This window comes from Peromyscus leucopus, chromosome 10 (assembly GCF_004664715.2).
Source record: "Peromyscus leucopus breed LL Stock chromosome 10, UCI_PerLeu_2.1, whole genome shotgun sequence".
Lineage (NCBI taxonomy): Eukaryota > Metazoa > Chordata > Mammalia > Rodentia > Cricetidae > Peromyscus > Peromyscus leucopus.
Window position 1 is genome coordinate 85431373 of NC_051071.1, and position 24697 is coordinate 85456069.

At 41.4% G+C, this 24697-nt stretch overlaps 1 protein-coding gene and 1 pseudogene across 1 annotated transcript; both read left to right on the forward strand.

Moving 5' to 3' along the window:
* The first annotated feature begins 257 nt into the window (after positions 1 to 257).
* On the forward strand, positions 258 to 3839 carry LOC114691866 (T-complex protein 1 subunit delta-like). The gene is given in 3 exon segments (XM_037208859.1): positions 258 to 330; positions 2160 to 3517; positions 3519 to 3839. Coding segments are annotated over 3 exon segments (1752 nt in total).
* Positions 3840 to 5991: 2152 nt separating this feature from the next.
* LOC114691852 lies at positions 5992 to 6577 on the forward strand (annotated as a pseudogene).
* The last annotated feature ends 18120 nt before the right edge of the window (positions 6578 to 24697 follow it).

Below are 24697 nucleotides of genomic sequence, written 5' to 3' on the forward strand. Positions count from 1 at the left end.
ACCATCAGCTTCACCTAGAAACACATTGTACCCAGAACCCCCAGTGGCCACACCTAGCAGGGTCCTAGAAGCACTTTCTACTAGGCAACACACAACCGCCAGGCTTTCCTAAGAACTAGACAGAGCAACCGAGAGCAAAGAACAAAACAACCACTCAACAAAGACAAGACCAGATATCAGCACCTAGAATTACAATCATCCCAAACCCAGATGCCTAGACACCAGTGTAAAAAGGCAGTCAAAACAGCCAGGACAATATGCCCCCACTCGAGCCCAGCACCCCTACTGCAAAAACAGTCCCAGAGCAACACAACGTAGCTGACGCACAACGCAAGGACCCTAACATAACCTGCATGGATATGATAAAGGTTATTTAAGAGGAAATTAATAAATCTCTTTTTTAAAAAATCTATGAAACCAAACAACCAGGGGATACAAGTGAATAAAACAGTTCAAGACCTGAAAGTGGAAATGAATCAATAAAGAAAACCCAAACTGAAGGAAATCTGGACATGCAAAGTTTAGGAACTCAAACAGGAACCTCAGAGACAAGTCTCACCAACAAAATATAAGAGATGAAACAGAGACTCTCAGGCATTGAACACAAGATAGAAGAAATGGACACCTAGGTCAAAAATAAAAAGTTAAAATTTAAATTTCCATGTTTAAAATATCCAAGAAATCTGGGACACTATGGAAAGACCAAAACTAAGAATAGGAATAGAGGAAAGAAAAGAAACCTAGACCAAAGGCACAGAAAATATTTTCAACAAAATCATAGAAGAAAACTTTCCTAACCTAAAGAAGAAGATACCCGGGAACAAGAAGTATACAGAACACCAAATAGGCTGGACCAGAAAAGAAATTCCCCTTGGCACACAATAATCAAAACACTAAACGTGCATAACAAAGAGAGACTATTAAAAGCTGCAAGGAAAAAAGACCTTTAAAGTGGCATATAAAGGCACACCTATTAGAACAACACTTGACTTCTCAGTGGAGAGTCAGAAAGTCAGAAGGGCCTGAGCAGATATGCTGCAGACTCTAAAAGACCACAGATGCCAGCCCAGACTTCTACACGCAGCAAAACTTTCAATCACAGTAGATGGAGAAAGACATTCCAAGATAAAACCAAATTTAAGCGATATCTTTATACAAACAAAGCCCCACAGAAGGTGCTAGGAGGAAAACTCCAGCCGAAAAAGGTTAAATAAATATAGGGAATAAATACTCCCAGACAAGCAAGCCAAAAGAAGGAGAAAAAGACACACACCATGAGATAAAATAATAGGACTCAACAAACATTGCTCATCAATAACTCTTAATGTCAATGGTCTCAATTCCCTGATAAAAAAAAAAAAAACCCACAGACTAACAGAACAGATATGAAAACAGGATCCCTCCTTCTGAATCCAAGTAACACGTCTTAACATCAAGGATAAACATTACTTCAGGGTTAAAGGATGGAAAAAGATATTCCAAGCAAATGGACCTCAGTAGCAAGCCGATGTAGCCATTTTAACATCTGACAAAATGGGCTTCAAACAAAAACTAATCAGAAGAGCTAGGGAAGGACTCTACATACTCATCAAAGGAAAGTCCACCAAGATGACATTTCAGCTCTTAACATCTATGCCCCAGATACAAGGGCACCCAAGTTTGTAAACACTACTACAATTTAAATCAGAACAAACCCCACACATTAACAGTAGGGAGACTTCAACACCCTAATCTCACCAATGGACAGGTCATCCAGACAGAAACTAAACAGAGAAAAAGTGGAACTAACGGACATTATGACTCAAATGGATCTGACAGATATCTACAAAACATTTCACCCAAACACACAATTTACCTTTTTCTTAATACTTCATAGAACCGTCTCCAAAATTTACTACATATTTGGTCATAAAGCAAGTCTCAACAAATACAAGAAAATTTAAATAACCGCCTGCATCTTATCAGACCTCTACAGATTAAAACTGGATTTCAACAACAATAAAAACAACAGAAAGCCTACAAATTCATGGAAACTGAACAACTCTCTACTGAAAAACCACTGGGTCAAGGAAGAAATAAGAAAGAAATTAACTGGAAGGCTCGTGGAGAAGGAGGAAGAAGCGGAATCCATGTCCATTGGTCCTCCTGAACCCGCGCAGACGTCGCCAAGGTTGCCAGGTCGGAGAAGGTAGATCCCAGAAGCAGGGCGCCCGCCTCGGGGCAGGGCAGCCACGGGAAAGGCGCCTACCAGGACCGCAACAAGCCGGCCCAGATCTGCTTCAGCAACATTTCCGCCGCCAAAGCGGTTGCTGATGCCATTAGGACAAGCCTTGGACCGAAAGGAATGTACAAAATGATTCAAGATGGAAAAGGTGGTGTGACCATTACAAATGGCAGTGCCACCATTCTGAAACAAATGCAAGTATTGCACCCAGCAGCCAGAATGCTGGTGGAGCTGTCTAAAGCTCAAGACATAGAAGCAGGGGATGGGACCACGTCGGTTGTCATCATTGCTGACTGTCTCGTAGACTCCTGTACCAAGCTTCTGCAGAAAGGTATACATCCAACCATCATTTCTGAGTCATTCCAAAAAGCTTTGGAAAGGGGTCTTGAAACCCTTAATGACATGTCTCGACCTGTACAACTGAGCGACAGAGAAACCTTGTTAAATAGAACGACCACTTCGTTGAATTCAAAGGTTGTCTCTCAGTATTCAAGTTTACTCTCTCCAATGAGTGTCAATGCAGTGATGAAAGTGATTGACCCAGCCACAGCTACCAGTGTAGATCTTAGAGATATTAAAATAGTGGAGAAGCTTGGTGGGACAATAGATGACTGTGAGCTGGTAGAAGGGCTCGTTCTCACCCAGAAAGTGGCAAATTCTGGCATCTCAAGAGTGGAGAAGGCCAAGATTGGGCTTATTCAGTTTTGCTTATCTGCTCCTAAAACAGATAAGGATAATCAGATAGTAGTGTCTGACTATGCCCAGATGGATCGAGTGCTCCGAGAAGAGAGAGCCTATATTTTAAATTTGGTGAAGCAGATTAAGAAAACAGGATACAATGTCCTGCTCATACAGAAGTCTATCCTAAGAGATGCGCTTAGTGATCTTGCATTACATTTTCTGAATAAGATGAAGATTATGGTGGTTAAGGACATTGAAAGAGAAGACGTTGAGTTCATTTGTAAGACAATTGGAACCAAACCAGTTGCTCATATTGACCAGTTCACTGCTGACATGCTGGGTTCTGCTGAATTAGCAGAGGAAGTCAATTTAAATGGTTCTGGAAAACTGTTCAAGATAACAGGTTGTGCAAGCCCAGGCAAAACAGTTACAATTGTCGTGTGTGGTTCTAACAAACTGGTGATTGAAGAAGCTGAGCGCTCCATTCATGATGCTCTCTGTGTTATTCGCTGCCTAATTAAGAGAGAGAGAGAGAGAGAGAGAGAGAGAGAGAGAGAGAGAGCTCTTATTGCAGGAGGTGATGCTCCAGAAATAGAGTTGGCCCTGAGACTGACTCATGAGTACTGAGTACTCATGAACACTGAGTGATATGGAATCCTACTGTGTTCATGCTTTCACAGATGCCATGGAAGTCATTCCATCTACACTAGCTGAAAATGCTGGCCTGAATCCCGTTTTTACGGTAATGGAACTAAGAAACAGACATGCCCAAGGAGAAAAAACTACAGGCATTAATGTCCAAAAGGGTGGAATTTCCAACATTTTGGAGGAAATGATTGTCCAGCCTCTGTTGGTGTCAGTCAGTGCTTTGACCCTAACAACTGAAACCATCCAGAGCATTCTGAAAATAGATTATGTGGTAAATACTCAATAATCTGGATGAGGCTGACCAACTGGCACCATATGGACAGAGTACCATGGCTAGAATAGAGATGGTCCTCTTGGTGTTCCTTGTCTGAAAGCTTGCTTCATCAGAGTTTTTGGACATTGTCTCCCAGTTGGCATTTCTTTAAAATTATATTGAAACAATTTAATGAAAATATTAAATATTTGGTTTCAAACTGCAAAAAAAGAAAGAAATTAAAGACTTCCTAGAATTCAATGAAAATGGATGTAAAACAGACCCAAACTTATGGGACACAATGAAAGCAATGCTAAGAGGAAAGTTCATAGCACTAAGTGCCTTCATAAAAAATGTAGAGAGATCTCATACTAGCAACTTAATAGCACACCTGAAAGTTCTAGAACGAAATGAAGCAAACACACCCAAGAAGAGTAGACAACAGGAAATAATCAAACTGAGGGCTGAAATCAATAACATAGAAACAAAGAGAGCAATATAAAGACTCAATGAAACAAAGAGTTGGTTCTTTGAGGAGAAAATCAACAACATGGACAAACCATCATCCAAACTAACCAAAAGGCAAAGAGAGAATATCCAAATTAACAAAATCAGAAACAAAAAGGGGATATAACAGACAACGAGGAAATCCAAAGAATCATTATGTCATATTTCAAAAACCTATAATCCACAAAATTGGAAAATCTAAAAGAAATGGACAAATTTCTTGATAGATACTTTTTACCAAAGTTAATTAAGATCAGATGAACAATTTAAATAGACCTATAACCCCTAAGGAAATAGAAGCAGTCATTAAAAATCTTCCAACCAAAAAACATTCAGGGCCAGATGGTTTCACCACAGAATTCTACCAAAATTTCAAAGAAAAACTAATACCAATACTTCTCAAATTATTCCACAAAATAGAAACTGAAGGAGCATCACCAAATTCATTGTATGAAGCCATAGTCACCATGATACCCAAAACACACAGACTCAACAAAGAAAGAGAATTACAGACCAATTTCCCTCATGAACATAGATGCAAAAATACTCAATAAAATACCTGAAAACTGAATCCAAGAATACATCAAAAGGATCAACCAACATAATCAAGTAGGCTTCATTTCAAAGATGCAGGGATGGTTCAACATATGAAAATTTGTCAATGTAATACATCATATAAACAAATGGAAAGGAAAAAAACCTCATGATCATCTCATTAGGTGTTTAAAAAGCCTTTGACAAAATCCAACACCCCTTCATGATAAAGGTCTTAGAGAGATCAGGGATACAAAGTACATACCTAAACATAATGAAAGCAATATACAGCAAACCAACAGCCAACATCAAATTAAACAGAGAGAAACTCAAAACAATTCCACTAAAATTAGGAACAAGACAAGGCTCTTCACTGTCTCCATATCTACTCAATATAATACTGGAAATTCTTGCTAGAGCAATAAGACAACTAAAGGAGATCAAGGGGATACAAATTGGAAAGGAAGAAGTCAACATATTGCTATTTGCAGATGATATGGGGCCACAAAAATTCTACCAGGGAACTCATACAACTGATAAACACCTTCCGAGAAGTGGCTGTATACAAGATTAACTCAAAAAAAAAAAATAAGCAGCCCTCCCATGTACAAATGATAAATGGGCAGAAAAAGAAATCAAGGAAACAACACCCTTCACAATAGCCACAAATAATATAAAAATATCTTGGTGTAACTCTAACCAAGCAAGTAAAAGACCTGTATGACTAGAACTTCAGTCTTTGAAGAACAAAACTGGAGAAGCTATCAAAGATGGAAAGATCTCCCATGATCATGGATGGGAAGGATTAACACAGTAAAAATGGCCATCTTGCCAAAAGCAATCTATAGTCAACGCAATCCTCATAAAATCCTAACACAATTCTTTACAGATTTTGTAAGAACAATACTTGGGGCTGGAGAGATGGCTTAGCTGTTAAGAGCACTGGCTGCTCTTCCAAAGGACCTGGGTTCAATTCCCAGCACCCACATGGTAGCTCACAACTGTCTGTAACTCCAGTTACAGGGGATCTGACACCTTTATACAGAGTATATACTGGCAAAACACCAGTGTGCATTAAATAAATAAATAAATCTTTAAAAAAAGAAAGACTCTTCCTGTAAGCAGCCTGAGGTGACCTGTGAAGATGGTTAGCTACTCTCTTGACCCAGAAAACCCTACAAAAGTATGCAAATCAAGAGGTTCAAATCTCCTGGTTCACTTTAAGAACACCCGTGAAACTGCCCAGACCATCAAGGGTATGCATATCCGAAAAGCCACCAAATATCTGAGAGATGTCACTTTAAAGAAGCAATGTATGTCTTTCCGGTGGTATAATGGTGGAGTTGGTAGGTGCACCCAGGCCAAACAGTGGGGCTGGACACATGATCGGTGGTCAAAAAAAGAGTGCCGAATTTTTGCTGCACATGTTTGAAAATGCAGAGAGTGATGCTGAACTGAAGGGTTTAGATGCAGATTCTCCAGTCATTGAACACGCCCAGGTGAACAAAGCAGCTTAGATGTGCTGATGAACTTAGAGAGCTCTTGCCTGGATTAACCCATACATGAGCTCCCCTGCCACATGGAGATGATCCTCACTGAAAGGAGCAAAGTGTTCCAAAGCCAGAAGAGGAGGTTGCGCAGAAGAAAAAGACATCCCAGTAGAAACTGAAGAAACAAAAACGTATGGCACGGGAATAAATTCAGCATAAAATAAATGCAGATAAAAGTAAAAAAAAGGAGAGAGAAGAAAGAAAAAGAAAAAAAGAATAGCTAAAACAATCCTGTATACTCAAAGAACTTCTGGAGGTATCACTATCCCTGATTTCAAGCTCTACTACAGAAAGCAATAGTAATAAAAAAAAAATAAAAAAAAATAAAAAACTCATGGTATTGACATAAAAACAGACATGTGGTCAATGGAATCAAATCAAAGACCCAGACATAAATCCACACACCTGATTTTTGACAAAGAAACCAAAATTATACAATGGAAAAAAGAAAGCATCTTTAACAAATGGTGCTGGTCTAATTGGATGTCAGTATGTAGAAGAATGCAAATAGATCTATATTGTCTTAATTAGGGTTTCTACCGAGGTGAAAAGACACCATGGCCATGGCAATTCTTATTAAGGAAAACATTTAATTGGGGTGGCTCACTTACAGTTCAGAGATTTAGTCCATTATTATCATGGCGGGAAGCAAGGCAACATGCAGGCAGACATGGTGCTGGAGGAGCTGAGAGTTCTTACATCTTGGTCCACAGGCAACAGAAAGGACTCTAAGGTTCACACTGAGTATAGCTTAAGCAAAGGAGACCTCAAAGCCCACCCCCACAATGACACACTTCCTCCAATAAGGCCACACCTCCTAATAGTGTCACTCCCTATGAGTTTATGGGAGCCAATTACATTCAAACTACCACACATAAAACTCAAGTCCAAGTGGATAAAAGACCTCAATATAAATCCAGATACACTGAACCTGATAGAAGAGAAAGTGGGAAATAGCCTTGAGTTAATTGGCTCAGGAGACAACTTCGTGAACAGAACACGAATTGTGAAGGCACTAAGATCAACAATTAATAAGGGGGACCTCATGAAACTGAGAAGCATCTATATGATAAAGGATGCCATCCTCTGAAAAAACTGGCAGCCTACAGATAGGAAAAGATTTTTACCGATGACACATCCAATAGAGGGCTAATATCCAAAATATATAAAGAACTCAAAAAACTAGATATCAAGAAAACAACCCAATTGAAAGATGGAGTACAGATCTATCTAAACAGATAATTCTCAATAGTGAAACTCAAATGGCTAAGAAACACTTAAAGAAATATTCAGCATACTTAGTTATTTGAGAAATACAAATTAAAACTACTTTGATATTTCATCTTACACCTCTTAGAATGGCTAAAATCAATAAAATGTGACAGCTCATGCTGGTGAGAATATGGAATAAGGGGGACACTCCTCCACTCCTGGTGGGAGTGAAAACTTGTACAGCCACTGTGGAAATCAGTGTGGTAGTTCCTCAGGAAGATGGGAATCAACATACCTTAAGATCCAACTATACCACTCTTGGGTATGTACCCAAAGGATGCTTCATCCTACCACAGAGAAGTGTGCTCCATCAGGTTCATTGCTACTCTATTCATAATAGCCAGAAATTGGAAACAACCTAGATGTCCCTCAGCAGAAGAATGAATAGAGAAAATATGGTACATTTACACAATGGAGTGTTACTCAATCATTAAACAAAAAAATAAAATAAAATCATGAAATTCACAGGTAAATACATGGAACTAGAAAAAAAAAAATCACCCTGAGTAAGAGATCCCCAGCCCAGAAAGACAGATAGGGTATGTGTTCAATTATATGTGGATATTAGCTGTTAAGTCAATGATAACCAAGCTACAATCCATAGACCCACAGAGGTAAGGTATAGAGTAAGGGACTAGGGGGGATAGATAGACCTCATTAAAAAAGAGAAAAAAAATAAGATGGGGGCTGGAATGAGAGGATCAAGAGGGGCAGGGGAGAGGGGCATGAGGGAGGGGATATTGGGAGAGACAACTAAAATTAAGGGCCATTTAAGGGATAGAATGGAAACCTAATACAGTAGAAGCTTCTATGTATATATATGAAGGTAATCTAAATGAAAACAAATAATAGGAGAAACAGAGCCCCACCTGGACATCTTTTGTCATCAACTGAAGCTTCCAGTACTAGTATTGGGTTACATCTAATTGAGTTTTTGGCCAAAGGAGTCCCATGGGAACTCCCAAACAACCCAGACTATTGTCAAGACTATAAGTCCTATATAATGAAGGGACTGTTGACTTAGGGTAACTTTCAACAATATGCCAAATTATTCAAATTATTTTCACAGTGACTTTTGTGTTTTTGATTCTTGGTACATACCACAACACAAGCCCAACACTAAACTCCAAAGCAGTTTGGTGAGGTCCTTTTCAACCATCTCATGGATTCAAAAGTTCCATTCGATCAGATCTCATAACATGGTCAGAACCAAAAGGTCCCAATATTTCCTTTTAATAATATAGATGAAAGACTTGTACAAACCACAGTTTCTGGTAAAGAATTACAATTCCAAGGTGATTCTCCACCTTCACATTCAATGTTGTAGAAAAAATTCACACCTCAGCTAGGTGTTGGGGAAAGGTAAGTCTAAGATCCTTTTGAATACAACATCCTTTCAATGTCTCCTCTGGAACTTTAAGTTCTAACACATCTGTGCATTATGATTCGCTGGTTAAGCAAATTAAAGGTCTTGCTCATATACCTTCCTAGAAAACTCTGTGAACAGAGGTAGAGGTGCCATGAGCATTGCATTGAAGGAGCCTAAACAGCTAAATCTGGAGCGCATAAGGCTTATTCACCCTTTTACATAAAGATTCAGATGCTGGAGAGATGGCTCAGTGGTTAAGAGCACTGGCTACTCTTTCATAGGTCCTGAGTTCAATTCCCAACATTCACATAGCAGGTCACACCTGTCTGTTAACTGTAGTCCCATGGGATCCAATTCCTTCTTCTGGTAAATGTATGTGCAGGCAAAATGCCCATACACATAAATAAATAAATTTTATATAAAGGTCCGGGTATTCTGAATCCTACTTCCACACTGATTCTGTTTCCATGTTTAATAAAATTAAGTCTTTTGTTCCCAAACAAGCAGCATGCTCTATCCCTTCCTTACCCTAGATTTTCTTTCATCAGATGAAGAGAGACTATCTCACCTAGATCTGCACAAAGCCACAGTAAAACTCGGAGAAGCTACCCAACACCTACAAACACACACACACACACATACACACACACACACACACACACACACACACACACACACACACACACACACACACACACACACTTCAAAGCTAAGATGTTCCTTTATTTAAAACGAAAGAAGGAGGGTGCGGGAAAGGAAGAAAAAGAGGGGAAACGAAGAGAGGAGGAAGGGGAAGACCGGGAGGCTTGATGGGCGTGGTCTGAGGGAGGGGAGAGGTCAATGTCCTTTCCACCCAGCCCGCCATTCCCTGCACAGTGAAAACAAGCTCACTTGTGATTGGTGCCTAGAGGTACACGCCCAGAACTCCTCCTAGCCTGTGGCTGAAGAAAAACAGGCAGAGGGGAGAGGTCGCAAAAACGCCTGGCTGGGAGTATATGCAAACTAAATCAAACGTATTGTTCAAAATTTACAGTGGGTCATCTCTTCTTTTTCTTATTTCTTTTCAATATCGAATGAAGGGCTGACCAGCAAGGTCAAACTCCCCTTATTAATGAGGCATTGCTGGGGCTCTGTCCCATTAGGGCGCTCAGAACGGTGCATTTACTGCAATTTGCAGCACTTAATAGAGAAAGGTCAGAGCGGGTCACGTTCAATTTCCACTTGGCAGAGGGAGGAAAAATGGAAGCAATTCATTTGCACAAATTTGAATAATTCTTCTCCGTCTCCTTTTCTTTATCTACTTATGGATAATTCCTGCATCTTACCTCACTCACAATCATTTCAGAGCTGCCAACTGCCAGATTTCTATGAAGGCTGTAATGGAGCTGACAGATTCTATGAATCCAGGTGTCAAAATAAAGCCACCAACCCCTTCCCCCGCCCGCTTCTCACGACAGGGAATAGGAGTTGCCTCTTGTGGGCTCTTAAACTTATCATAAATGTATCAAGATTGCTGTGGGCCATGAAACAGCTGTAGACAATTAATCTTTCCACAATTCTTCGGCATAAGAATTGCTTTCCCCCCGCAAAGTAACATCTGCCGTGCCGAGGTGATTATTCACGGCCGATGGGCGCCACCACAGTTTTATGCATAGAGCCATCAGTGGCAATGAAGCAAAATTTATAGTTTTCCCTGGTTCAGTAAAAATAACATTTCAGCTGCATTAAAACATCATCCATCAGCATTGTCCCAGAGCCCCGAGCCCCATCTCATCCACAGAAATTAAAAAGTATTCATTTTAATGCTAACTTCTGAAGCTCGCAATGCCACGATTGCCTCTGGGGTGGGGCGCGATCGTGGTGGAAGACGGAGGGAGAGGTTGTTATAAAGCACAGGCGAATGGAACAGCAAATGTGTACTACCTCCTGAGGTAGCCCAGATTACTGGACTGTGGGTCTTATCTATTCATAGCCTCTGAATGCTTAATCAAAAATCCTCCCATCAAATTGAACAACTAAGAAAGAAAGTTATTTCACACAAACGATATAATTCCTTGCTTCAGGGGAGAGCATCAACAACGCCAGGCAACCGCTGCCTTTTCCAAACACAGCAGGCATTTTGTTTCTTTGAAACAATTGTTTAAACTTGGCTTGTGGGGTGAACACCCTTCCCCCTGCCCCCCGGGAGGAGGGGCAGTCAGCATTTGCTCTTGAACCTCACTCAGCTTTATGGTGAAGGACTTGGCAGTTTCCTCTCAAAAATGAAAGAGACACCTGTATTTTGAATCTCAACTTAGAGGGCCCGTTGAGTTTGACACCTCACCTGGCAATCAGAGCTCACCATCCTTGAGTAAAAAAATATCAGAAGTTCAAGGTTAACCTGGGACTAGTGAGACCCTGCCTCAAAAAAAGCCACAAACAAAAAAATAAAAATAAATAAAACGATGAGTTGTAGAATCAGAGTCATGGATATTTAAACAGAGTAAAATCAAAGAGAAAGAAGCCATGAGGTCAGTGGATCTACTCCAGCCTTTATACACAGTGAAGGTCTCCAAATTTAGCAATTTGCAAATAAAATACAAATGTCATATCCACACTCACACCCGCACATTTAACTCACCCACTCTTCTAATACTGACATTTCTTAAATGTCATGTAATTAGTCTGTCCAGTCAACATGTACTTAACAATATGTTTCAAGTCCCATGCCACATGCTACAAATGAACATAAAGACAGAGGTCCTGCTTTTGGGCAGTTTATAGTCCAAGAGAAAATTATACAGACAAATAGAAATATGGTGCTGAGTGATCAAGTAAAATCATGAACAAGGAGCTAAAGTTGTTTTAAAAACACAGCTCATCTGGGAAGGCTAGAAGAAAGACATCAGTTAAATACAGTTTACAAAAAATAGGCACTTAAATACTTGCCGTTTGAGGCATTCACAATGGTGTCATTACCTCTCAAAACATTACGATTTGAGGTCATGAACAAACTGAACAAATTCGAAAGTCCTCAAGACAGGCTAAGGAGTAATGAGGTAGGAGGTAAGATTTTGGCTAAGAGCTACAGCCAACGTTCCAGTGAGCTGCCTGTAACCAAGGTTTTATAAGGTGTGAGGTTCTATATAAAGGATCTCTCAAAATCAGTGTTTGTCCTTGGCATGTTTTCATCCAAAAGTGAAAGCTAATCATTTCTAACTCATTGGAGATTCTCCTAATTTCACAGTCAATGAAATACGGGTTACACGGCAAGCCAGAAGTTGAATTTCTCAAAGGTTAAAGGCAAATTCAAGTTGCTGTGTCAGTGAATCTCAAACCACAGGATGCTCCATGCTCATCTGCCACGGCAGAATAACCTCAGCATGGGGGTGAGTCCTGACCTGACAGCCCCCCCACCCCCGCCCGCCCAGGAGAGCACAGATCCTTAGTGCAAGCCTCCATCACAGCAAAGTTCTCTGACACCTTAAATGATCCTTCTCTCTTTGGTGTTCTGATGTTAAAGGTATATTTTTATAATATATTTTTAGCGACTTGGTGACCTTCTATGACAGAATGCCTACAAAGCGCTTCAGTTAACTCAAGCTCAATCAGGTTTAAGGGGAGTGGTTTGAATGAGAAATGTCCCCGTAGTCTGGGGCATTTGGACGCTCAGTCCCCAGCCAGTGGCCTGTTTGAGGAGGCTCAGGCTTCATGTGCCCGACATCACCAGGCCTGCTGCCCAATGCCATGTTGTCTCCACCCTTAGGGACTCTAACTTTCTGGAACCATAAACCAAAACAAGCCCTTCCTGAAGTTGCCCTTGGCAATGAAGTTTTATCACAGCAACAGATATACAGTGTGTGTGTGTGTGTGTGTGTGTGTGTTTAGAATGACAGTTTTCAAATACAGTTTTCAAATGTTGTTATGAACCACTTAAAATTTTATATTATTCATGTATTATATAATATATATGACTCTACAAAGATAGACAGCTGAGTGTTTCCATTCTGTTCACATGCAGAGACATCTGAATATCTACGTTCAAGCCCCATCACATCTTCCCATGGTGCACAGTCTCATCAGCCCTTCCTGAGGCAGGCAAACAGAAGCTCCAGGAAAGAAGTTTCTGGCCTATCCAAGACTTTCAGCTAAAAGCTGACCACACTCAGGGAGTCCAAGAGATCCCACCAAACACTGTAGGCTGTTATTGTTGCTTTTTGTTGCCTCCCGGAACTTGAAGGGAAGACCCTCTCGCTGAATACCACACACTTCAGATACAAGACTTGGAGCACTTGAGCAGGAACCGACCTGGAAACTCTGAAGACTGGCTCTCATAGTATCTGTCTTAGTTTGCGTTTCTAATGTTGTGAAGAGACACCATGACCATGGCAACTCTTATAAATGAAAACATTGAGTTGGGGCTGGCTTACAGTTTCAGAGTTTTTAGTCCATTATCATCATGGTGGGACATGGCAGCATGCAGGCAGACATGGTGCTGGAGAAGAAACTCAGAGTTCTACGTCTTGGTCCACAGGCCCCAGAAGGAAAGCATGTGTCCCACATGGTGCAGCTTGAGCATAAATGAGACCTCAAAGCCCACCTCCACAGTGACACACTTCCTCCAACAAGGCCACACCTACTCCATCAAGGCCACACCTCCTAACACTGTCACTTCCTATGGGTCAAGCATTCAAATACAGGAGTCTATGGGGACCATATCTATTCAAACCACCACAGTATCTGAAGGTGTAGTACAAGTTTCCAAGGGAGAAGCGTAGTTTTGTCCAACTGTGATGCCTATGGCACACAACAATGGCCAGCATAACAAGCTATCCCCAGTGATGCAATAGCAGCATTTATATCTTGGGGGTAGCATCAGCCATCTAATTAGGCTTAGGGCCCACTCAATAGGGGGGAATCCGTGCCTGGTACTATAAACCCAGGCAACTCCCTGTGACTGGTGAGGTCATGGACCCTTTAAGGAGAACCTACTACTGACTCTTTGCCAAACCAGTATAATTTCTAACTGCATTCTAAATACCTACTTTGTACTAGTCAGCCCTGCTTTGTACTAGTCAGAGTACTTTGTACTAGTCAGCCCCCTTTGTACTAGCCAGCCCCTTTTGTACTAGTCAGCCCCCTTATACTAGTCAACCCTGCTTTGAACTAGTCAATATACTTTGTACTAGTCAACCCTACTTTGTACTAGTCAATGTGCTTTGTACTAGTCAACCCTACTTTGTACTAGTCAATGTACTTTGTACTAGTCAGCCCACCTTTGTACTAGTCAGTGCCACTTTGTTAGAGGGTTTTCCATAAGCAACAGGACTTTTCTGGAGAGTAAGACACAGGTGTGATTTAACAGGAATAAAAACCTAGGGACGAAAATAGCCAGAAGTTCTGCACAAATTCACATTTCAAGACCCAAGATGGTCACTCTCCACAAATTTGAAAAGACCACTGCAGTAGTCCACAACCACTAACAAACTTCTAAGATATCAAAGAAAAGGACAATTGCTAAACACTGGGTGAGAGCAAGCTTCAATGTTTTAAATGAAATGAAAAAATGGATTCAAGATGTATTTTATATTGAATCCTAAAATAAATGTGGATATTCCTGAACATTGGGAAAATGAAAATAAGGTTCTCTCCCAATGAGCTGGCCTTGCCCCCTGTTCAGGAGTATGCAACTGACCAGTGGGGGGAGCCAGAGGTGTATTCCATGCCCACTTCCCAGAGCGTTTCCTACAATGCCCCAGGTCTTTGTAGTCCAGATGAAGACATGTGGGCTGCAGGAACTACAATGTGCAGGATCCACAGTTGGCTGCACAGTATTAATTAGTAACAGAAGGGCCCACAGGATGCTGGTGTGCTCAAGTGCCAGGACAAGAAAGCATTTCTCAACACTGATTTGGGAAAGAAGTCTTTCTCTCCTGATGTTGTTGGTCTACACTGAGATGTGTTAACAACCAGGGCTGCCAGCCTCATAACCTTTATGTGGATTGAGAGCTGGCTACAGGCTGACAGTAAATATAGTATCATAATAAATGTAAAGTCTAGCCCCCACATTCAATAAACTGCACCACACAAGACAACCTCAAGCTTAACTATGACCAATAAAAACTGTTAAAGCCAGGGGTAACCCAACTGTCACTTAGCATTCAATAAACAAGATTCTAGGCACAATTCTAGCAATGTAGTGATCCATTGTCTATTTTTAAAAATTGAAAGTAAAGGCAAACAATTGATAACCAGGCAAAATGATTGGGTGCCAAGAAAGTCAAATTTCAAAACTTTTATTTTGTGTGTGTATATAGTACCAAGGGCCTCACGAATACCAGAGAAGTACTCTACCATTGAGCTGTAGCACCCCTCAAAACTATTTTTAAAAAACTCAATTTAAAAAAAAAAATTCTGGTAGGTCTGTTAGTAGAGCACTTGCCTAATTATGCACAAAGTCCTGAGTTCAATCCTCAGTGTCACATAAACCAGGCAGAATGGCATAGGCCTGCCATTTTGGCACTGTAGAAGCAGATGGAGCAGAAGTTCAAGTCATCCTTGGCTATAAAGAAAGTTTAAAGCCAGACTGAGCTAAATGAGACCCTGTCTCAAAAACTAAGCCAGGCAGAGTGGCACATGCCTTTTAATCCCAGCACTTGATAGGCAGAGCTCTGTGAGACCAGAACTGTATACACATGAATTCCAGAGCAGCCAGGGTTACACGGTGAAACTCTGTCTCAATAAAAGAAAGAAGTAGAAACATTACTAACAAAAGATAGCATTGCTTTGGAAATAACCCGCTTTACACTCCCTGCCTGCTGTAGGAAAGGCTAGCTGACGGCTGCCCTGCTGGGTCCTAACCATCCTCCCTCCACTTTATCCTTGGGGTCTCATTTCTAGAAAGCTGAGAGAAAACTCCGTGGTGAAACCAGGGCTTGTGACAGGGACCTGGGAGCCAGCGGACCCTGTGCAGACTTTTCTGAAACTTTTTCAGAGTGAGAATCTGAGTTCATGGCTGTCTTTAAGGCTTCCAACCACAGAGATGCAATTAAAAAGGAAAGACACTAAAAAGTATGCTCCCCTGTTGCCAATCACCCTCCAGTCTTCTCCCAGTAACCAAAATGGAAGAGACTGTCTCACATATATCCTTGGATTCACTGTGCTGGAGTAAAGGAGGAACAAGAAGTAACAGACACAGTGAGCCTCCAGATGTCTACTTCTGCAACAGAGCCTCCATTGACAGAACAGGATACGACAGTTAAGAGCAATGAGCGAAAGTGTCCAGGGTTCTAGCAATCAAGGATTCAAATGTCTGGAACCAGAAGGAGACTGTACTTCAATCTCACTAGAGAGACTTCTGCCAAGTCCCTGTCCCTCTCACACCCAGAGCAAACCTACAGGACCAGCCACTTGATCCCTAGCTGGTAACTTAATGGACCAGCTGGATATGAGGACTCCACTCTTATCGGGAGGCTTGAAGATTTCCAGGTCTCTGTGACTTGTACTGGAGGACTGATGGACTTCAAAGTCAAGTGAAACCATTCTGCAGCAGTATTCTGTGAATAGGTGTGCTGCGGTGGACGTGTGGAGATCAGAGGACAACTTGCAGGGTGGGTTCTCCCCTTTGTTCTTGGTCCAATGACCATTTTTCCTATGTTTATTCTTCTAACCCATGAGAATGAGATGTCTTTTCATCTTCTAGGATCTTGTTGGTGTCGTTCTTTGGTACTTTAAAGTTGTCATCATAGAGATCTCTTACTTCTTTGATTTTTCAAGAATTTCAAGAATATTTTGTTTTGTTTATTGGCAATTATGAATGGGATTGTTTCCCTCGTTTTTTCCCAGCACATTTGTTACCGTTATCATCTAGGAGAGCCACTGATTTTTGTATGTTACTTTTATATCCTCTCGTCTGCCGAGCTTTTTTGGTGGAGTCTTTGGGTTTTTTTACACATAGAATTGTATCATCTCTAAATAAGGATACTTAGGCTTCTTCCTTTGTGTCTCTTTTGTTTCCTTTTCTTGTCTTATTGTTATAGTTATGACTTTAAGCACTACATTGAATAATGGGGGAGAGCAGACACTTATCCCTGAGTTCAGTGGAAACATTTTGAGGCTCCCTCCCCCCCCCTTTAATATGGTGTTGGACATTGGTTTGCTGTACATAGCTTTCACTGTGTTGAGATACGCTCCCTCCATCCCTGGTCTCTCTAGGCTTTCATGAAGGAGTGTTGCTCATAGCTTTTGATGTTGTTGGGATAGGTTCAGTCCATTCCTAGTCTCTCCAGGCTTTTGTCATGAAGGAGTGTTGGATGTTGTCAAAAGGATTTGCCACATCGCTTGAGATGAACATGTGATTTCTGTCCTTGTGTCTGTTTATGTCATATATTACATTTGCTGATTTTCATATTTATGCCATCCCTGCATGTTTAGAATGAAACCAACTTGATCAAAATGGTTGACTGTTTTTATGTGTTCTTGAATTCAGTTTTCAAGTTTTAAGAATATTTGCATCTATGTTAAACAGTGAGATGGGTGGGTTACTTTTTTGGCATGCCTTTATCTGGTTTTTCTATCAGGGTAATACTGGCCTCATCAAATAATTTGGTAGCATTCCTTGCATTTTTACTTTATGGGCTGCTTTGAGAAGCCTTGATGTTAATTCTGACGATCTCGTAAAATTCACCAGTGAATACATCTGGGCCTGGAGTTTTTTTAGTTGTGACGATTTCTTTTTTCAAATCACTGCTTCAATCTCATGACTTGGTATAGATCTGTTTAAACTGTTTTTATATACTGGTTTGATTTTGATAGGTCACATGCATCTGGAAATTCATTTGTTTTGGATTTCTGGATTTAGTGGAATACAAATCTTTAAAATATATCTTTGTGATTTTTCTGAATTTCATTGCTATCTGTTATAGAATCCCTAATTTTATTAATTTCGGGCTTTCTTTTCATTAGTTTGGCTAAGGATTCATTAATCTTGCTATATATTCAAATAATCAATTATTAGCTTCATTGATTCTTTGTTGCTTTTTTGTTTGCATTTCATTAATTTCTGTCCTGATTTAAGTGATTTCTTTCCATTTCCTGATTCGCAGGTTGGCTTCCTCTTGCTTTTCCAAGGCCAGAGGTGCACTGTTGGCTGCCATTGGACAGCCCTCTGATAAGTCACTGTAGGCAGCCGCAGCTATAAACGTCTCTGTCATTGCTTCCCATAGATTTGGGTATGGTGTGCTTTCATTTTCATTTGATTCGAGGAATTCTTCATTTTGCTTTTTATTATTTCTTCAGTGATCCACTCATCATCTAATAGTGCACTGCTCAATATCCAAGCATTTATGTATAGTGTTCTTGTTTGTTTCTGGGGATTGCCCCATTGTTGTCAGGAAAAATACAAGTTATTTCTATTTTCCTATATTTAGTAAATCCTCTTATATGACCTATTTTAAAGAAAGCTCCAGAAGCTGTGGCAAAGAATGTATATTCTTTAGTGTTTGAGTAGAACGTTCTATAGATGTCTGTTAGATCCATTTGATCTTTGATGCAATTTAACTGAGATGTTTCTCAGCTTGTTTTATGTCAGAATTGATGTCAGAATCCTGCCTATTGGTAGAAGTGACCTGTTGAATTCACTTACCGTTGTTGTGCTGAAATTGACAGGCTTCCTTACATTTCCTCGTGTTTGTTTTAGGAAATTGGGTGCACCAGTGTTTGGTGTATTTATGCTTAAAGTTGGGATGTCCTTTTGACGGGCTGTTCCTTTCATCGTGATAAAGTGAATTTCTTCAAATCTCTGACTAAATGTGGTTTGAGGTCTATTTTGTCAAGTAGAACAGTGAGACCTGCTTGTCTCCTGGTCCCATTTGCTTGGACACCCTTTCCCATCTTCTGACTCTAAAATTACATCTGTCCTTGCAGGCCTGCATCTTTTGACTGGGGCACAGAGACAATTAATATTCAGCTATTATTGGAAGGTGTGTGCTGATTCCTGGAATCCTGTCTACTTTGTGGTGTGCTTTCCTGTTCCTTGTCTGTTGCTGTCTAGATGGCACTCTCCTGTGGCCTTGTAGCCGCATCATCGTTCTCTTCTGCGAAAGGATTCCTTCAGCTTTCTCCTACGAAGCCCGTCTATTGGTCATAAATTCCTTTAAACTTTTTATTATGGAAAATTTTTCTCCTCCTTCAATTCTGATGGATAATTTTCCTGGGAATTGTTGTCTGAGTCAGCAATTGTTGTCAGATCTTGAAGTAACATCATTCCAATTCCTCCTGGCTTTTAAAGTTTTCGTTAAGAAGTCTGTGATTATTTTGATGGAACTTTGGATGACTTGTAATTTCTCTCTTGCGGCTTCCATTGTCTTCGTCTTTGAACTGTAGTGTGGTGTGGAGAGGCTCTTCTCTAGTCCTGTCTATTTGGTGTTGTAAATACTTCCTCTACCTACATGGGCACCTCTTTGTCTACATTTGAGAAGTTTTCTACTCTAATTGTATTGAAATACTGTCTATGCTTTTAGAATGAATTCTCTACCTTGTCCATAACCATGATTTGTGGATTTGGTGTTTTCATAGTGTCCCATAGACCTTAAATATTATGTTCATACTTTCTTAGTAATTCATCTTTACTGTATGCACTTCTTCAAGACCTGATATTTTAACTTCTCCTTGGTCTGTTCTATGAGAAATACTTTCCACAGAGCTTCTTCTTTGACTTATTTTAGTTCCAGTTCAAGTATTCACATTTGATTTTTCCAAGATTTTTATCTCTTTATTAATTTTCACCTTCACATGCTGCATTGACTTCCTATTTTGTTGGGTTGTTTGTATTCTCTCGGAGTCATGCACCAATGCATTTGTGCTGCTTTGGTTTATTCACATGCTTAAAATGGTTCTTCTGGATTCTTCGACTTAGATTTCATACGATTCATTCTTTTTTTTTATTTGTCTATTTATTTTACATCCTGGCCTCAGCCTCCCCCCATCCTCTCCTCCCAGTCCCTCTCCCCCACTTCTCCCTCCCACCCCTCTCTCCCCTCCTCTTCTGTCTCCATTCAGGAAAGGGCAGGTCTCCTATGAGTATCAACAAAACATGGCATGTCAAGTTGCAGTAAGACTAAGCACCTCCTGGGAATGGGGGGTTACCTGGGGGGAAGGAGAGGGGGTGGGAGGGGGAGAACAGGGGAACCTGTGGCTGATATGTAGAACTGAATGGTATTGTAAAATAAAATAAAAGGGAAAAAAAAAAGACTAAGCACCTCCCCACGTGTTAAAGCTGGGCAAGGCGACCCAGTATGAGAAGTAAGGTCCCAAAAGCCAATAAAAGTCTGAGACAGCCCCTGTTCCTGCTATTACAAGTCCCATAAGAGGACCAAGCTACACAACTGTGCATATATGCAGAGTGCCTAGGTCATTCTCATACAGGCTCCCTGGTTGTCAACTCAGTCTCTATGAGCCCTTATGAACCCAGGTTAGTTGATTATGTGAGCCTTCCTGTGGTGTCCTTGACCCCTCTGGCTCCTATGCTCCTGCACAAAACTCAAGTCCAAGTAGATCAAAGACCTCAACATAAATCCAGATACACTGAACCTGATAGAAGAGAAAGTAGGAAATAATCTCAAACACATTAGCACAGGAGACAACTTCCTGAACAGAACACCAATAGCAAAGGCACTAAGATAGACAATTTATAAATAAGACCTCATGAAACTGAAAAGTTTCTGTAAGGCAAAAGACACCATCAATAGGACAAAATGGCAGCCTACAGAATGGGAAAATGTCTTCACTAATCCAGCATCCAACAGAGGGCTGATTTCCAAAATATATAAAGAACTCAAAAAACTAGATATCAACAAACCAAATAATCCAATTTAAAAATGGGGTGCAGATCTAAACAGAGAATTCTCAACAGAAGAATCTCAAATGGCTGAGAAACACTTAAGGAGATGTTCAACACCCTTAGCCATCAGGAAAATGCAAATCAAAATGACTGAGATTCCATCTTACACCTGTCTGAATAACTAAGATCAAGTAATTCATTGTTATGGGAAACCATTACTATGGAATTTGTAATTTGGGGGTCAGGAGTGGTGCTGCCTTAGTTTTTCATGTTTTGGGTGGTTTTGTGTTAGAATTTGTGTTTCTGGAGTTAAATCATTAGTTGGATTTTTTAAAATACTCTTAATTTTTCAATGGATGTATTTTCAATATTAAAGGTGAGTGAGCATATAATAGGGTTGAGGTCTCATTTTTCTCTGCTATACTATTGTTTGAGGTACCAGGCTCAGCTCCCAATACTCTACCAAGAGTGAAATACCGTCTACAAAATCAATCACTATAGGGGTGTAGACGCACTATGAAAACACAGTAATGTTCAAATAATAAGCAATTACTTCTTAATTCCAACCATTTCAGGAAGTAAAGAAACACTGACTTCATAAGTGCTGACCACAGGTGCTGACCACAGGTACTGACCACAGGTGCTGATCACAGGTGATGACCACAGGTGCTGATCACAGGTGCTGACCACAGGTACTGACCACAGGTGCTGATCACAGGTGCTGACCACAGGTACTGACCACAGGTGCTGATCACAGGTACTGACCATAGGTGCTGACCTCAGGCGCTGACCACAGGTACTGACCACAGGTGCTGATCACAGGTGATGACCACAGGTACTGACCACAGGTGTTGATCACAGGTGCTGACCACAGGTGCTAATCACAGGTGATGACCACAGATGCTGACCACAGGTGATGACCACAGATGCTGACCACAGGCACTGACCACAGGTGCTGACCACAGGCGCTGATCACAGGCGCTGACCACAGGCGCTGACCACAGGAGCTGACCACAGGTGATGACCACAGGTGCTGATCACAGGTGCTGACCACAAGTGCTGACCACAGGTACTGACCACAGGTGCGGACCACAGGTGATGACCACAGGTGCTGATCACAGGTGCTGACCACAGGTGATGACCACAGGTGATGACCACAGGTGCTGATCACAGGTGATGACCACAGGTAAGTGTGGAGTCCTTTATTAGAAATACTAGTATCTACCTACTGCCTTGTTTTGAGATGTAAATGAGAACGTATGCATAGAAGATACTTTGTACTACAAAGCACCACGGAAATGTAACCATTGCTGGCATTTCCAGGGGTTTTCTAACTCAATCAGCCACCACTACATACCCACCTGCTTGCTGCCCTCCTCCATCTACTCTCCCAGAAGGCATCACTCTTCCTCTCCATGCTTCCTCACCACTTCCTCCATGTTGGAAACTCCCAAGACTTCAGTTCCTCTCCTTGCTGTCCCCCTTCCCCCGTAGTTAAGCTTCAACTGCAAAGTCCCATAATGGAACTCTTTTCTAACTGTCTGGGAGAAGGACGCCCACCCCTTTACTTATCTAGTCCCCAGAGACCTTTATCTACCCAGTCCCAGCACATGTCTGAGTTTACGCCTCCCTCCCCCTGCTTTTGATACTGGGAACCTAACTCGGGCCTCATGTGGGCTAAGTGTATGCTCTACTACTCAGAGTATGCTCTACTGTTGAGTATGCTCTACTCAGAGTATGCTCTACCGCTCAGAGTATGCTCTACTGCTGAGTATTCTCTACTACTCAGAGTATGCTCTACTCAGAGTATGCTCTACTCAGAGTATGCTCTACTGCTCAGAGTATGCTCTACTCAGAGTATGCTCTACTGCTCAGAGTATGCTCTACTGCTCAGAGTATGCTCTACTACTCAGAGTATGCTCTACTGCTCAGAGTATGCTCTACTGCTGAGTATCCTCTACTGTTCAGAGTATGCTCTACTGCTCAGAGTATGCTCTACTACTCAGAGTATGCTCTACTACTCAGAGTATGCTCTACTGCTCAGAGTATGCTCTACTGCTCAGAGTATGCTCTACTGCTGAGTATGCTCTACTGTTCAGAGTATGCTCTACTGCTCAGAGTATGCTCTACTACTCAGAGTATGCTCTACTACTCAGAGTATGCTCTACTACTCAGAGTATGCTCTACTCAGAGTATGCTCTACTGCTCAGAGTATGCTCTACTCAGAGTATGCTCTACTGCTCAGAGTATGCTCTACTGCTCAGAGTATGCTCTACTACTCAGAGTAAGCTCTACTGCTGAGAGTATGCTCTACTGCTGAGTATGCTCTACTGCTCAGAGTATGCTCTACTGCTCAGAGTATGCTCTACTGCTGAGTATGCTCTACTGCTCAGAGTATGCTCTACTGCTCGGAGTATGCTCTACTACTCAGAGTATGCTCTACTGCTCAGAGTATGCTCTACTGCTCAGAGTATGCTCTACTGCTGAGTATGCTCTACTGTTCAGAGTATGCTCTACTGTTCAGAGTATGCTCTACTCAGAGTATGCTCTACTCAGAGTATGCTCTACTCAGAGTATGCTCTACTGCTCAGAGTATGCTCTACTGCTGAGTATGCTCTACTGCTCAGAGTATGCTCTACTGCTTGGAGTATGCTCTACTACTCAGAGTATGCTCTACTCAGAGTATGCTCTACTACTCAGAGTATGCTCTACTCCGAGTATGCTCTACTACTCAGAGTATGCTCTACTGCTCAGAGTAAGCTCTACTGCTCCTCCCTTTGTGAAGGGAGGAGTTTCGAAGTGCCCTGTTCAGCGTTGATATATGCCAGTGTTTAACATAGTATAACATTTCAACAAATATTTAGTGAAATGGACACATAGAAACAAATAAGCTAATCACTGGAGTAAACTAGTGAATCCAGGGCCAGCCTTGGAATAAGCTAGTCACTGGAATTAACTTGTGAGCCCAAGGTCAGTCAGCCTTGGCTGCGTACAGTGGCACACACTTTTAATCCCAGTGCTCTAGAGGCTGAGACAGAGAGGACAGACACTACTACTGTGAGTTCCAGGACAGCCTAGTCTAGATAGGTAGTTCTGGGCAGCCAGAGCTGCACAGTGAGAACCTGGCTAAAAATAAAATAATAATAATAATAATAATAATAATAACAACAACAGCCTGGACTACACAGTGGGACCTTATTTTTAACAAACAAAACAGGGGCCATCGGGGTAAGGACACTTACTCCCAAGTCAGACAACCTGAGCTGGATCCCAGGAAGCTACATGGCGGAAGGAGAGAACCAACTCCCGAAAGCTGTCCTCGTTCTTTCAATTATGCATGTGCATGCATGTGTGTCACACACACGCGCACACACACGCACACACAAATAAATAAATAAATGTAATTTTGAATATTAAATTTAAAAGCCATTATTAAAAGTCATAAGGAGAGCGAGACCCTAATTCCAGAAGGAAAGGGTCATAAAAGGAGCACATTTATCGAACACAAGGATAGCAAGGACCTCAGGAATCACGGTCTTTGTCCAACGCATCTTGCACACAAAGAGTAAAAACCATTCGCTTCACACCGTGCAGATCAGTGAAGAGCCGGGAAGCCAACCTCGTCCTGCCATGCAGGGACTCTGCGGTGGGGGGGGGGGAAATGAACTGGAGTTCCTTACAGCAAGGGTGCTGGGCACTTAGTCACTCCTCCATTTGGGTTTCAAGGTGAGACCTAAGAGCCACAGGGATGCTATTCTCCTTCACTGTTCCCTGGGCCTGTGCCCATTCAACTTGCATCTGAGTAATAATGTCTCCTATGTGCTGTCACTCTCCAGGAGTC